Raw genomic sequence first — 14,167 nt, 5'->3', positions numbered from 1 at the left:
GGGTCATAAGTCCTTTTTTGGGATGTGTCTGTGAATGTTCTTTCAAGAGCATGTACTGACAACTATACCTATTAGGGGCAAGATAAAAACATTGAAAAAAAAAAGACACTATAGCTAACAAGAGAGGTAAAAAATCAATAGCAGTCTGAGATTTCAAAAGGAAACAAACAATCCTAAGTGCTTCAAGAGGGTATAAGCCAGCTCCGAATATCATTAATGTTATTTTTTAAAATTCTTTGTCCATTTCTTCTTAAAATACAAGGAAACATACTCTAGAGACATAGCCACTAAAAATGAATTAAACAGAATGCCAAAATGATCTTGAAAATGAAAACAAAGTTGGAAGACTCCCATTACCTGATTTTAAGCTTTGTTTTCTAGAGTAAACAAGACAAAAGGTTTTGGCAATGTGAGGTGGACTGAATTCTGGATCCCAATGGGACATGTTTTTGGTCTTGGTCAGCGTTCTGGTGGTGTGGACCCTTACTGAGTGGTCTCTCCCATGTTTCTTAAGTCAAGCAGGGTGCTAACTCAATCAGGTTGAACTCCAAGCAGGATTAACTGGGATCCTTTCTAAGCAGAGTGAAAGTGAGAAGGAGAAAGAAACCAAGAAAGAAGCTGCAAGTCGACAGAACCCGGAAGAGAAAGGAGCAGATGCCGCCGTGTGCACTGCCATAGGAAAGAAATGCCAAGGAACCCCCAGACTGCTGGGCAGGAAGAGCAACCGTGGAGGAAGCCAGGCTTCCAGCCGCTGAAACTGTGAGCCAATGAATTCCTGCTGTTAAGCCAACCCCAGTGCATGGCACTTGGGAGCTGGGAAATGGAACCACAAAAGAATAGTCACCAATGGAACAGAACAGAGAGTTCAGCAATAGACCAATATATGTGACTGACTTTTGACAAAGTTGCAAAGTTAATTCGACAGAAAAAAGATAGTCTTTATAACAAATGGTACTGAAGATACATATGCAAACAATATAAAGCCTGATACAACTTATACAAGAATTAACTGAGACTGAATCACAGATACAAACATAAAACCTAAAATAATCAAGCTTCTGAGGAAAACAAAGTAGAAAATCTTTGTGACCTTTGGTTAGCAAAGATTTCTTAGATACAACAATAAATGGACTATAAAAGAAAAACACTGATAAAATGGATTGAAAATTTAAAACTTCTGCTCTTTCAAAGACACTGTTAAGAGAATGGAAAGACCAGCCACAGACTAGGTGAAAATATATACAAAACATATATCTGATGAAAGGCCTATATCCTGAATAAAGAATGCTTAAAACTTAACAAGCAAACAACACAATATAAAATGGCCAAAAGATCTGAACCATTATTTCACCAAAGGAAACATGGATGGCAATCAAAAATATGAAAAGATGTTCAACATCATTTGTCATTAATTGGAAATGTAAGCAAAACCAAAAATAAGAATAAAATTTCAAATAAAAACCAGCTAGAAAAAAATTCTGGTAATGTCTCTGCTGACAAGCACACAGAGCAACTGGGACTCTTACACATTGCTGGTGGAAATGTAATGTGGTAGAACCACTTTGGAAAACAGTTTTGAAATTTCTTACAAAAGTAAAAATACACTTAACATACAAAAAGTCAGTAATCTCATGCCTAGCCATTTACCCAAGAAAAATGAAAAGGAAAACACATGCAAACAAGTGTTTACAGTGGTTTTAATTCTTACTTATCAGGAACTGGAAACAACCCAAATGCACTTCAGTCAGTGAACAGATAAACTGTAGTATATACAATGGAATACTACCTATCAATAAAAAAGAAACACACTGCAGACAAAAGCAAGAACAAAGACTAATCTCAAATGCATTCTACTCAGTCAAAGAAACCAGACTCAAAAGGCTGAGCACTATGATTCCATTTATACGACATTTGGGAAAAAGCAAAACTGTAGAGACAGAAAGTAGATCACTTGCCAGGACAGGAAGGAGGGGCAGGGACTAGCTCTAGGGATGCTCACCCAGAACCCCAGTGAAAGCCACTGCCTTGGACACTGGGAACACCAGGTTAAACCAGCCCCAGAGCATCCACAGGAAATGGGGGATGAAGAGCAACTATCATCTAACCCTGCATCAGGAAGTTTTGAAAATACCAATCAACTTGCATGTAACAGTTTACATTTCCACTATGTACTCTCCACATTTGTAAAATAGAAAGTCTTTTTCTATTTTACACTACTGTATTTTTCCAACCTATTACCCTCTTGTAGCAGTTTGATATAGCTATGAATTCAAAAATACATACTGGATTATATCTGTAAACTGGTCTGTACCTGGGAATGATTAAATTATGATTAGGGCTTTGATTGGGCCCTGTCACCCACCCTTAGTGGGTGGGGACTCAAAGATAAAAGACATAGCAAAGGACAGAGTTGGAGATTTTGATGTTGGATATTCTGATGCTGGAGTTTTGAGGTGGAGCCCAGGAAGTGAACACACAGGAGAACATAGAGGAAGAGAGGCAGCTCCTTAGACACAGCAGAAGTCCCAAAGAGAGACAGAGCCATTCACTTCAGAGTCTACAGCTGACCTTGTGGAGAAAGGCAAAGCCTAGAGAGCCTCATAGTCTACAGCTGATCTTGTGGAGAAAACAGAGGAGCTGATCCCAGAGAGAAATGAACCCTGGGAAGAGAGGAACCCAGGAAGCCTGAACCCTGGCAGATGTTGGCAGCCATCTTGCTCCAACATATGACAAAAGACTTTGTTGAGGGAAGCAACTTACTATTTATGGCCTGGTAACTATAAGCTCCTACCCCAGATAAATTCCCTTACAAAAGCCAACAGATTATGGTACTCTGTATCAGTGCACTTTTGGCTGACTTATATGCCCTCTGAGTGTATCTTTTCAATAGAACACTCAAAGTGTTCCTTAAATAGTTCAGACTTTGAAAATCTTTTAACTCCATTACCTACTAATAGCTCAAGCCTATTTAATAAACTTACAATGGAGAAAAAAACACTCTCAACAGACTCTCCCCCAACTCAGCACTGTCAGGTCACTTGGACACTATCCCTCCACCATACACTAACCTGAGACTTGCAGGTGGGGGAGCTGCTCCCCAAGAGTCAACCATGTCAGTTCTCAACCCAGATAAAAATGCCAGTAGTACCTATTGCTGTAATTACCTTGCATAATTAAAGTTTACAAACTAATAACCCACAATTGTGGCTGTAAAAAAAACAGAACTTATTTATTTGAATGTTTTAGGGAGATAATTTAAAAATTAGATAAGAAATGCCATCACAGCAGGTTTATGCAAAATAGTTCTAATATACTAGGATACTAGGCTCAAATTGCTTCTCATATGTCTTTAAGACTTTCTTCATTAGTAAAAGAAAGCAGAAAGCCCTGTATTAAAAGAGTGACTGCACTGATTTATTTAAGCATGTTAAAAGAATGTTCAGGGTAGAAATTAACTATTATTCAATTTGATGTTCAAAAATTTACAGTCATTTATTTATGAATAGGAAAGTACTCTTTGAGGAAAAAAAAATATGGACAAAAGTAGGTCTCTCAGTTATCACCCACCTACAAAATGAATGATCCCCAAAGTGGGGCATCCCATGACACCAAAAATCATTCTGGAAAAGAATCTACTGTAAATATGTTCGTTAAGTTTAGCTGCTGAAACAAATTTGCTAATAGTCCACAATTCACTCTGCACCACTCACATCTATAATGAGAAACCAAGAGGTTAATTCTCTAAAATAACAGAGATGCTGCTCTTTTAGCCATTTCCTTCTTCAAAAACAAAGTAATATAATAATATAAACACTTCTGTAATGCATAGATGGGTAAAGTTTTTCTGCAAAAGCAGCCGTGGACAATGTGTAAGTGAATGAGTATAGCACAATTTTCCAATAAAACTTTATTTACACAATCAGGTGGCAGGCCTACAGGCTATAGTTTGTTGATTCCTGTTTGTTAACAAAATTAACACCCATGTAAATCAACATTACACAGTATAAAACAGAAAGCCACACTGCTTACCTGGCTAAGAGACTCTTGCAGATGTACCTGTAAATATTCTGGTGGTAAAGCAGGAATATTTAAAGCAGCCTGTGAAAGTGGGGGCACTGAATGGGTAAGTGAGGACTCAAAGTCTTCAATCAAAGCATTCAACTGACTGTTGTTGGCTGCATTGTGTTCCAAAACTTCAGAATCCTTTCTTCCTGAATCACCTAATCTCAGATGTTCAATTTGTGATTCAAGGTGTAAAAATTCTGGTTCAGCAGAGTCTGTCCTCAAAGAGGCATTAGATGCCATTTTGGGAGTTCCACTCATGTCCTCTTTTCCTCTACTTGACATAAAATGCTTTGTGAGGGCAGCCCAAAGTCCATCAATCCATGGCTCAACCACAAGCTCTAACCTGTATTGTTACATAAAGAAAAAAAAAACCTGTTATCTATCATAAATCTACACCAGTGAAATAATGGCAGAAACTGTCCATTTGTTAAAAATGAAGACTATTCAAAATGCAAAAAATACCTACATGAACAACTAAGTTTTAAAAAACGTAGAAAATGTGTTCATTAGTATTGCAGCTATAAAAAATTATGTACAAGTATAAAGATCAGAAAAAGAAATGAAGATATTTTCAAAATAGGGTAATAGGAATATGATTTCCTCTTAATTTCCTAAAATAGATTGATAATCTTCAGAGAACTTTGTTTTTAAGAAACCATCATTGTAAAGAGGCATGCCACATACTGATGTGGCTAACAGAACTCAAACAAAATCCAAGTCTACTCTAAACCTCATAGGTGATAATTACAGCAAGTGCATCATCTTTTTCTGCCTAGCCAACTTACTAGCCTTCTCTTCCCTACAGATCAGGGTTTCTTAACAAGGAGTCTGTGAGCTTGAATTGAAATCCAAAAAAAAAAACATTATTCTTGTGGAGACTGTTGGTGTGAGTGTGATATATTTATTACTTAATACACAGTATAGTGGGGATTTGGTAAGGGGCCTATGGTTTTCAACTGACTGGCAAAGGAGTCCATGGAACAGAAAAGGTTGAGAATCACTGTACAGAATAAAACATGACTAAGTAATCATTCCAAGTCTTTTGACTAAATAAACAATCAAACTTCTGTCAGTTCTGAACAATTTATTTAGTAAAATTTCTAGAGATGCTGACCACCATGGGGGGGGGGGGGAAGCAGGGAGAAGAGTCATCTTTTAGGAAAGTTAAATTAATCATTTAAGTACACTACAAAAAAAAAGAGAAACCTCAAACAATAACATTCCCCATATTCCCGAAACAGAGAAACTATGAGTAGAGTGAATGAAAAAGATAGACTAAGCCGGGATCTTGGAAATGACATTGTCATCATTTTCAATCAAAACTCAAAGTATCAAAATCCAATTCATAAACCTAAATGACACATTTTAGACCTTTGTCTTATTATGACTCAGGACACAATTTCATTGAACTCATTAATTGTGCAAAACGGTACACAGTTCTAAATTTGGTTACACATCACATCTATTCCTGAGCAGTCTTTGGAAAGGCAAGTTTATAAAATTATGGGTCCAATAGGGACAGATACATTTAAAATTTCATTCTCACAACTCGGAAACAGTAAGATGGTAACGATATTGACAACTTTAATATTCACTACAGGGCAGGCACTGTTTTAAGAGGATAATGTTTATTCATTCATTTAATTTGCCAAGAGCCTTACTTAGTGTGTACTATTTTATCTATATCACAGGAGGAGAAACCAAAGCACAGGACATTTAATAATTATTTGACCAAGGTGTCAGTCAGGAAGTGGGAGATCCACTGAGTCCACACACATGTGGGGGCATGTTAAGCAAGAATGACTTCTTGAAAATATTAATAAAACATTTAATGTCAATGAGGTTCTTACAAAAAATAAACACTATAAAGGGACAAAACTAAAAGAGTACATGCTTGGAAATGTGGCAGAGCTTTGTCACAATCAGAAAAATATATATAGTAAGAATGTGGGAAAATACACAGCATCCAGCTATAGAAAATAATGTAAGAAGTGGACATTAGGTATGAGTTAAGTGAAAACATAACAAGAATCTCTGACACACAAAAAATAAAGTGGTAATATGCAGAAAAGCAAGACAATAGCAAATCTGTCATTCGTAAATACACCCCTTGTGAGTGAAAATTCATTTAATACATGCATCTAGTAAGAAAAGAGAACAAAAAGAAAAACGAATGGGAGGATGTGAGTGCTGTCAGCTAGCGAAATGGTTAAAGGCCAGATGCAAGTGAGTCAGAGGGCAGCACCTGTAAGATCTTTGAATAAACATGTTAAGAGGACCTGAGAGGGAGCTCTCAGGCTGAAGTTTTCATAACTTTAGCAAGTTGTAAAAACAAGATCAAATAGAAATCATGAAAACAGAAACTGAGGTGGCAAACAGACACTGAGATGGCGAGAGGCACAGCACCAAGGAGGGCCTCTGAGGCGATGCCCACTGATCTGTGCTCTCTCAGAGAGGGTGGCTCCATTCCCCCAGTCCCTCCCCGGGGTGCAGAGAGAGGGGACAAACATGCATACTCCTAAGTTTCCTAAGTAATTTACATAAACATCCTAAAGAAAATGCTAATTGTAGCAAATTCACACTTCAAAATAAAGGCAACCATATTGAGGCATTTTCTCTAGTTCCTCCCATTAGCAGATACTGAAGGAGAGTGATCTAAAAAGAAAAGCAGAGCAAGGGGTGAATCAAGCTCTGGCTGACCTTCTTTCCCATGCTGTATAAATAAGCATTTATTAGAAAAATAGGTCCTTATGAGGTACACTGTTCTCACCCCACACAGTCATCTGCATATCCAGAGTCATAGAAACGCTGGGCTCCAAGTTCTTTAAGTCGTCTGTCAATTATCTTTCCCCCATTACAGAAATATGTGTATTCTGAATCGCCCAGACCTAAAAGAGCCCAAATAAATTCTTAGTGCACAATAAACTTTAAGTTTAAAGCAGATACAAAGAACAAATAAAATAGCTAAAGAAAATACAAAAAACAGATAAATAAAATATCTAAAATAATATCCTATGCCCTTATTGAAGGAGCAAGAAATAATGTATAGCTTCCCATTTTCTTAATTTTTTCTTGGGTAATAGTAAGTATACAGACATGTTCCTTCTACTTTGCAACATATAGACAAACTGAAATAGAACAAATACTTTTTGACAACTGTTCAAAAAAATTTCATATTTTCGTAAGTCTTAAAGGATTAGGTAGGTTTCGTAAAAACATGGTACCTGTATTTCTGACTTTTCTGAATTAGAGTTAGGGGTCTGCAAACTATAGCCTGTGGGGCAAATCCTACCCTCGACCTACTGTGTAAATAAAGTTTTACTGTAACACAGCCAAGTCAATATATTTATGTACTATTCTTGTTTGCCTTCAAACTCCAATGGTAGTTACATAGTGGTGATAGAGATCACATGGCAAGCAATGCCCAAAGTATTTATGATCTGTTTGCCCTTTACAGAATTTGCTGACCCCTGATCTAGAACATATAGGTGTGACTGCAGTATAAACAATCAGCTGCTACAAATGTTTCTGTATTAAAGTAAATTAAGAATGGTTTCTACATTTCATGGCAAGAAACTAGACTAAGTTATTGTTATAACTTGGTAGAAATTTTAAAATTAAAAGCTTCAATTTCTCAGTTTAATTATCTCCATGTTCTTTCCCATGAAGAAAGGGTAAAGAAGTGGTGGGCCCACCTATGGGCCTTGGATTGGATTGACTAGAACAGGTGAACAGGCTGCAATTTTCTGTCTTTAATAATTTTTTTGAGGAATTTTCAAGCAATATATGTTCACTCTTGAAAAGTGGAAAACACAAGAATATAAACATGAAATTATAATAAACCTACTACCTAAATATAGGGACTGTTAAAATTCTGGTGTTACATTTTGATGGTGCCTGATCTTAACATACACACAAGTGTTATTTTATAACCTATTTATTTCAGTTAATATTTTCATATAACTCTTTCCCCATTATTAAGGTTTGAGTAAAGCACTTTTAAATGCTATAAAATATTATTTTAACTAAGTTTAGACATGACTGTTCTTGGTCAGGTTCACAAAACACAAAATTCTGATGAACTGTTTATTAGAGCAAAATCTACCCTTGCTAGATCTCCTGGGATGTTAGGGGATCCTCAAAGATGAAGAGTACAGACCTCAAGCCAGGAATATAGGACCTGAATCCTCCCCATGGGGTCCCATCTGACTGTGCTTATCCTGCTGATCCTTTATTTATTTTGATATTTTTAAATAATACTTCACAGCTTGATCTAGGATGCACATTAAAATCACCTGGGTGCTCTTAAAAACAACTGATTCTGGGCACTACCTGAAAACACTTAAGTCAATCACTGCAGGTGGGCCCAGGAAATGGAATTTACTAAAAACTCCCAGATGAACCCAATGCTCAGCCAGGATTGCAAACCAGGTTCCTACACTACAGGAATGGTTCTTAGACAAAGGAACCTAGCAGAGTCATCTAGGAGCTTTTCACCAAGACACAGCATTCATGCTTACTCTTTTAGGGACTCGACATTAGGTGTCAGAAGGTGGCATTCAGCCATTAATATTTTGAAAGTGATCCAAGGTTGAAATTGATGAGCACCTTGGTTAAGAATGCTACTCAAGGACTTCCACAGAGGCGGGCTGAAGATTGGGGGAGCATTCACACAAGAGGCACATATTTCCATATTGTTTTATATTCAAATATTCATATTAAAACAAAAAAGTCAAAACCTATGCAACTATATTTCATGGTTCTGAAAGATGCTTTCAGACACCAGAGTTATAAGCTACTAATAATACAGTAAAGCAAGAGCAGGAAATGTTACCCAATAATCCATATTGCAGGTGAGCGAAGAAATCAGCTGGCAGTGTCTTGTCCTGTAATTCTTTAACAAACTTGCGGGCTGTGTCTGGTGGGTCTCCAGTGCCCGTGGTGGAAACAATGATGACAAGGGGAGCAGTTTCGGTTTTTAGATTATACTACAAAACAAGGACAGCATTTCAGGGATCTGACGCCAGACATATTTCTGACTTACCATGTCAGCAAGGTAATATGCTCAGCTTCCTGTCTTGCAATTCCTTCCCGTTCCCTCCCAACCAGGTTAGGAGATATAACCAAAGTCACCAGCAGGGTAGGGACCAGGGAAAACAGTGTGGTCCTGCACTCCCTGCTCAAACGAGCATCCAATTAAACAAAGGGCATTTGTTCTCTTGATGCTCACCATGAAGTCAGGGGAGTTTAATATTTCCCTCTCTCTTTGCGCCTTACCAGAGAAGCAGAGGTGGACCCCACCGCAGTGTCCACCTAATGCATTCATTCCAGTTTACGAAAGTCAGAGGGAAATAAAGCTGCTATCACTGTGCCCCGGGCGAAATGTGAACATGAGCTCTAATCTGCAAGGCCACTGACAGGGCCATCAAAGCACCTGCCTGCCGAAGTTTTGAAACCAGAGATAACCAGGGAAACCTACCGCCAAGCAGGTTTTAGGAAGGGGAGAAACAACCACTGAACAAGCACACAACACAAATAAACCCAACGAGAGGTGAAGACAATAGCCCTATGCATTGTGGTGAGCTGTCAAGGAAAAAAGATGCTGCCTGGGTGGGGACATCTTTTCATAAGAAAGTAAAAAAACAAAACAAAAAAAACACAAATTAAAACAAAGCATAGGGAAGTGGACTTGGCCAGTGGTTAGGACATCTGTCTACCACGTGGGAGGTCCACGGTTCAAACCCTGGGCCTCCTTGACCTGTGTGGAGCTGGCCCATACACAGTGCTGATGTGCACAAGGAGTGCCGTGCCACGTAGGGGTGTCCCCCACCTAGGGGAGCCCCACGTGCAAGGAGTGCACCCTGTAAGGAGAGCCGCCCAGTGCAAAAGAAAGTGCAGCCTGCCCAGGAATGGCACCACACACATGGAGAGCTGACACAACAAGATGACGCAATGAAAAGAAAAAAGAAATACAGATTCCCATGCCGCTGACAACAACAGAAGTGGACAAAGAACACACAGCAAATAGACACAGAGAACAGACAACTGGGGCAGGAGAGAGAGGGGAGAGAAAGAAATAATCTTTAAAAAATTAAAAAATTAAAAATAAAATAAAACAAAGCATAGGGATTTTGTTAAAGTGGGGATAGTAGATATGGGGAGGTGGAAGTTGAGAAACAAAGAGCACAGAAACCCAGGTGCCCAGAATTAAAATGGCAGGATAACAAGAGAGGAACAAATGAGATATTCTGGTGAAGAAAGGAAGCAATGAAAACCCAGTTCTGGAATCTTCAGCAAGACATAAAACCAAAATAAAACCAGTTATCTGAACTGCAAATGGCATAAGGCAGAGAAGTAAATGGAGCACTTCAAAGTTGTTAAACTAGAAGTGTTATTTCATAGACACCAGGAAACCTAGCTATCAAGAATGCCTCCACATTCCCAGACAGCAGAGAAATCAGGAATGGCAAACTGAGATCACCAGTGTTTTCACACCTTACCTATCAAGTTTCTTCATTTTAATCCTCTCCTCAATTTACATATTTCAAATAGAAGACAGCACTGTCTCTATTTATAACACCTCAAGAGTACCACTTAATTTGGCTCCAAGGAATCCATTTTATTTTCATGCTGACATAACAGCTAACTTTTGACCAGATGGCATCATGTTTACAGGACGTTACAACAAATTGTGTGTTGCATGCTACAGAGTTTGTGTAACTTCACCTTGAAAAGGACCAACATAGAGCAGAAAGCAGAGAGCTATGAGCTGACACTTAGATCGTATGACATTACTGGAGAGACCTTGCCACCCCGGTCTTAGTTATACAGCAGTGGACTTAGTCGGGGAGGTCAACCCCAAAGGGTCAGGCCAGGGCTAGTGTTCCATCATGATGATTTTGCATTTGTTAGTAGAAATGGCCTCAGATTATGTTTCATCATGTGGCTCCTGCAGTGTCCCCCCTTCTGTATGAGTGACTACATCTGGAGATAGCTTACAATGCAGCACAAAGCAGCTAGGCAGGCTCCTTCTATGAGCTGGGCTTGTACCTCACCTATGCTAACAGTCTAGCCTCTTGAACTGAAGATGAGGAAAAGGCTAGAGGAGGTTGTAAACTTGAGTGTGAGTGAGAAATTAGTACTGGCGGTACAGTTTTTGAAGTACTGAACCAAGCTGCTGCTTAGTGGCTCATTCGTCATCTTATGGTATTAAAAGTCCCTGCCTGCTTCTAAAGCCTACGTTGTCTGAAACAAAATAATCCAGAGGACTAAAAAGGATTAAAGGAGAACAGAGAATTGAGACAGGGCCTATATTCCTTCAGAGAGGAACTTCTGCAGAAGCTGGACATACAATACAAGTAGTCTCTGGCCTTAAGAAACTGAATCTTCTCCAGATCCTTATACTTCTACTTTAAATTCTATTTCAAAGATTTCAGGTGGCCCTTTCTTGGTGGAACTCTAGAAGGAATGGCAAGGTGCTTTGGAGGAAACATAAATGGGATTCATGAGGTAAAAATTGCACATACACACTCACATTTTTTTCCAGAGCTTTTAAAACACATCTCATTTTTTTGTCAGATATCCAATGAGATAAAGAAGCATACATTACTACTTTCACTTATAATTGAGAAAAATGAGAAATAATTACTTGTTTTAGTTTTAGAGAATGCATAGACTAATCCAAATGTACATTTATATAAAATAAAGAGCTGGTAGAAATCTTACAGTAAATTAAATAAAATTTTGGCTATGAAAAAACATGGTTGCATTTAGTGTCCTACTTTGTTGTTTAACAAACATCACTTAGGAATCAAAATACTTCAAAGCACACAACACAGTAAAAGTCATTGGAATAAAGGCTCTTACCTTATCTGATTCACTAATACAGTGAAGCTCTGCAGAAAATCCATGTCGGATGGCTTGCTCACGTATTTCTTCTGCTATGGCTTTTGCCTGTCCCTTCTGTGTAGCATACAGTAACAAAAACCTCCTCATCCTGTCAAGGTACATGAGATAGCCGGAACAGCTGAAGAAAAGGTTTTCATTTTTATGAAGTAATAACAATGCACAGGTATTAATTCTTACCTCATAATCTTTAGTAAAGGCAGCACTGATATTTACACAGTATGAAATAATCTCCACATTTGTTTTTTAGCATTAATATTCTAAATGAGTCTAAAAAAGAAAGAATTCATCAAACTAGAGAGACTACAAGAATTAAACTCTAATGCTGTAGTTGAGAAATCAGATACTGGGGTCAGACCACTTGGGTTTGAATCCACAGTCTGTTATTCACAACTGTACCTCTGGGCAAGCTACTTAACTGATCTGTGCCTCAGCTCCTTTCATTCTTAAAATGGGAATAGTACCTACCTGATAAATTACAGCACTTGAAACCATGCTTGAGACATTGTCGTGCTCACTAAAGCTTAGGTATCTTTTTGTTTGCTTTTTTAAAAAAAGATTAAAAAAAGATAAAAGTTAAAATTCCATTAAAATTATAGGATTATTGGCCCCTATGTGAGGCTAGTACTAAACACAGTAAGTTAATTGGAGCAATACAGTTAATTTCACACCAAATATATACATATACATATAAAATACATGAAAACACTTCCAATCCATTCAAACCTTTTACTAATTCATTTATGTTTTCCCCTTAAGAAATAACCAGGGCTAAACAAAAAGACACGTAGACTTTTTTCCATACTCGTCCACTGTGTCTAACCTGGAGAACTCTCAATTTGTAGGAAAAGATTTAAGAGGAAACCCAAACCAAAATCTTGGCTGTTGAGGAGTCAACAACAGAGCTTTACGCTTCTTGGAAGTGCAAAATTACAAGTAGGGACACATTAAGCTACCAGGAAATCAAAAGATAAAATAACCGTGTTAAGTAACACATTAAAAAGCGAAATCACAGAATATCCTTACGGACCACAACAGTCTCTGGCCTGCAGCAGACTCAGTTAAACAAATGACTAGATAAGTTATAACAATAATATGGTTTCACTACATATTTGGGGTTTACCTGGCAGTGTTAAGTGCAGTGCTAGAAACGCCAGGGCTTCCTGTCGTAACTAGCAATCTGCCTCTCTTGCTAGGAGTCCGGGTTACTCTAGGCGCCTTAGAGGATAATCCCCACAACCAACTTATAAAGTAGGTGCCGTGACTCCCGCGTGTGTCAGGAGGCCCCACGCACCGCAGGCCCACGGGAAAGGAGAAGCGGGGGGCGGGATCCGCCCCGGCGAGGCTCCCAGACAGCGGCCCCCGCACGGCCTGGGGACTCGGCCCTCCTTCCCACAGCAGCCAGGGACGGCCTCAGTGAGCCCGAAACGCGCGCGGCCTCCACACCGCTCAGCTCGGCCGTGGGAGGGCCGCCAGGCGGCACCGGCAGGGGGGCAGGCGCGTGCGCAGCTCGCCCGGACCCCGGACCACCGACCCGAGCCGGGCGGGCGGCGCAGGCCGGGGAACGCCGCCGAGGGTCTCACCTGCGTCGAGTCCTCGCCCGCAAGAGACCCTCACCCGAGCAGACCCCGGCCAGGGACGCCCCTGGAGCGCGCGGGCTGGGACGACCGGGAGGCCGCGCAGACGGAGAGGCGCGCATGCTCGGCGTCCTGACCAATAGGAAGGTAGGCACGGTGGCCAATGGGAAACTCGGCCTGGAGGCGAGGCCAATCACGGCGCGCCGGAGGTGGGGCGATGTTCGCCCGCTCCCCGCCCGGCTCCCGGCCCCGGCTGCGGGCTGCGCGGGCTGGGGGACTCCGGTGCGGCTCCTGCCAGCCAGCGCGAATGCCCGGGGCGCCGGGGTGGGGGGCCGGCCCGCGGGATTTGGGGTTATTTCTTGCCTAGGAGGGACTTGGCAACGGGGGTCCCCTTCTCCTCTGTTCTTCAGATTCCCCCGAGCCCCCAGAGGAGCGTTAGGAGGTCGCCTCTTCCTCTTCTTTAACATTTGCTCTTTGCTTTCTTCTTCCACTGGCCAAGCTAGACCATTTTCCTTCCAAAATCTTAACCTAATCCCAGATCCGAGGGGAAACCAACACTTTAGGGCCCTTTAACCCTTTCTCTGACCTGTCTGGGATTTTACAACTTTACCGGTTGGTCT

General features: G+C 40.2%; 1 protein-coding gene across 5 annotated transcripts in view; it reads right to left on the bottom strand.

Annotated features, from left to right (window-relative positions):
* LOC101425735 (methionine synthase reductase) overlaps positions 1-13,675 on the bottom strand; it is a 35,300-nt gene extending 21,625 nt beyond the window's left edge. The window contains exons 1-6 of one of the 5 annotated variants that reach the window (XM_071213578.1): positions 13,554-13,651; positions 12,439-12,513; positions 11,932-12,091; positions 8,900-9,053; positions 6,836-6,953; positions 4,030-4,408 (exon numbers count right to left, since the gene is read on the bottom strand). In XM_071213578.1, coding sequence (XP_071069679.1) covers positions 4,030-4,408; positions 6,836-6,953; positions 8,900-9,053; positions 11,932-12,075 — 795 coding nt within the window. In that variant the 5' untranslated portion in view covers positions 12,076-12,091; positions 12,439-12,513; positions 13,554-13,651. Of the gene's footprint in view, positions 1-4,029; positions 4,409-6,835; positions 6,954-8,899; positions 9,054-11,931; positions 12,092-12,438; positions 12,514-13,093; positions 13,463-13,553 lie in introns of those variants that run through there. The other 4 variants (XM_071213577.1, XM_004467960.2, XM_071213579.1 and 1 more) reach the window with 4 other exon arrangements.
* Between the last annotated feature and the right edge of the window lie 492 nt (positions 13,676-14,167).

This window comes from Dasypus novemcinctus, unplaced genomic scaffold, assembly GCF_030445035.2.
Source record: "Dasypus novemcinctus isolate mDasNov1 unplaced genomic scaffold, mDasNov1.1.hap2 scaffold_106, whole genome shotgun sequence".
NCBI classification, from domain to species: domain Eukaryota; kingdom Metazoa; phylum Chordata; class Mammalia; order Cingulata; family Dasypodidae; genus Dasypus; species Dasypus novemcinctus.
This window is presented reverse-complemented; position numbering and strand designations above follow the sequence as displayed.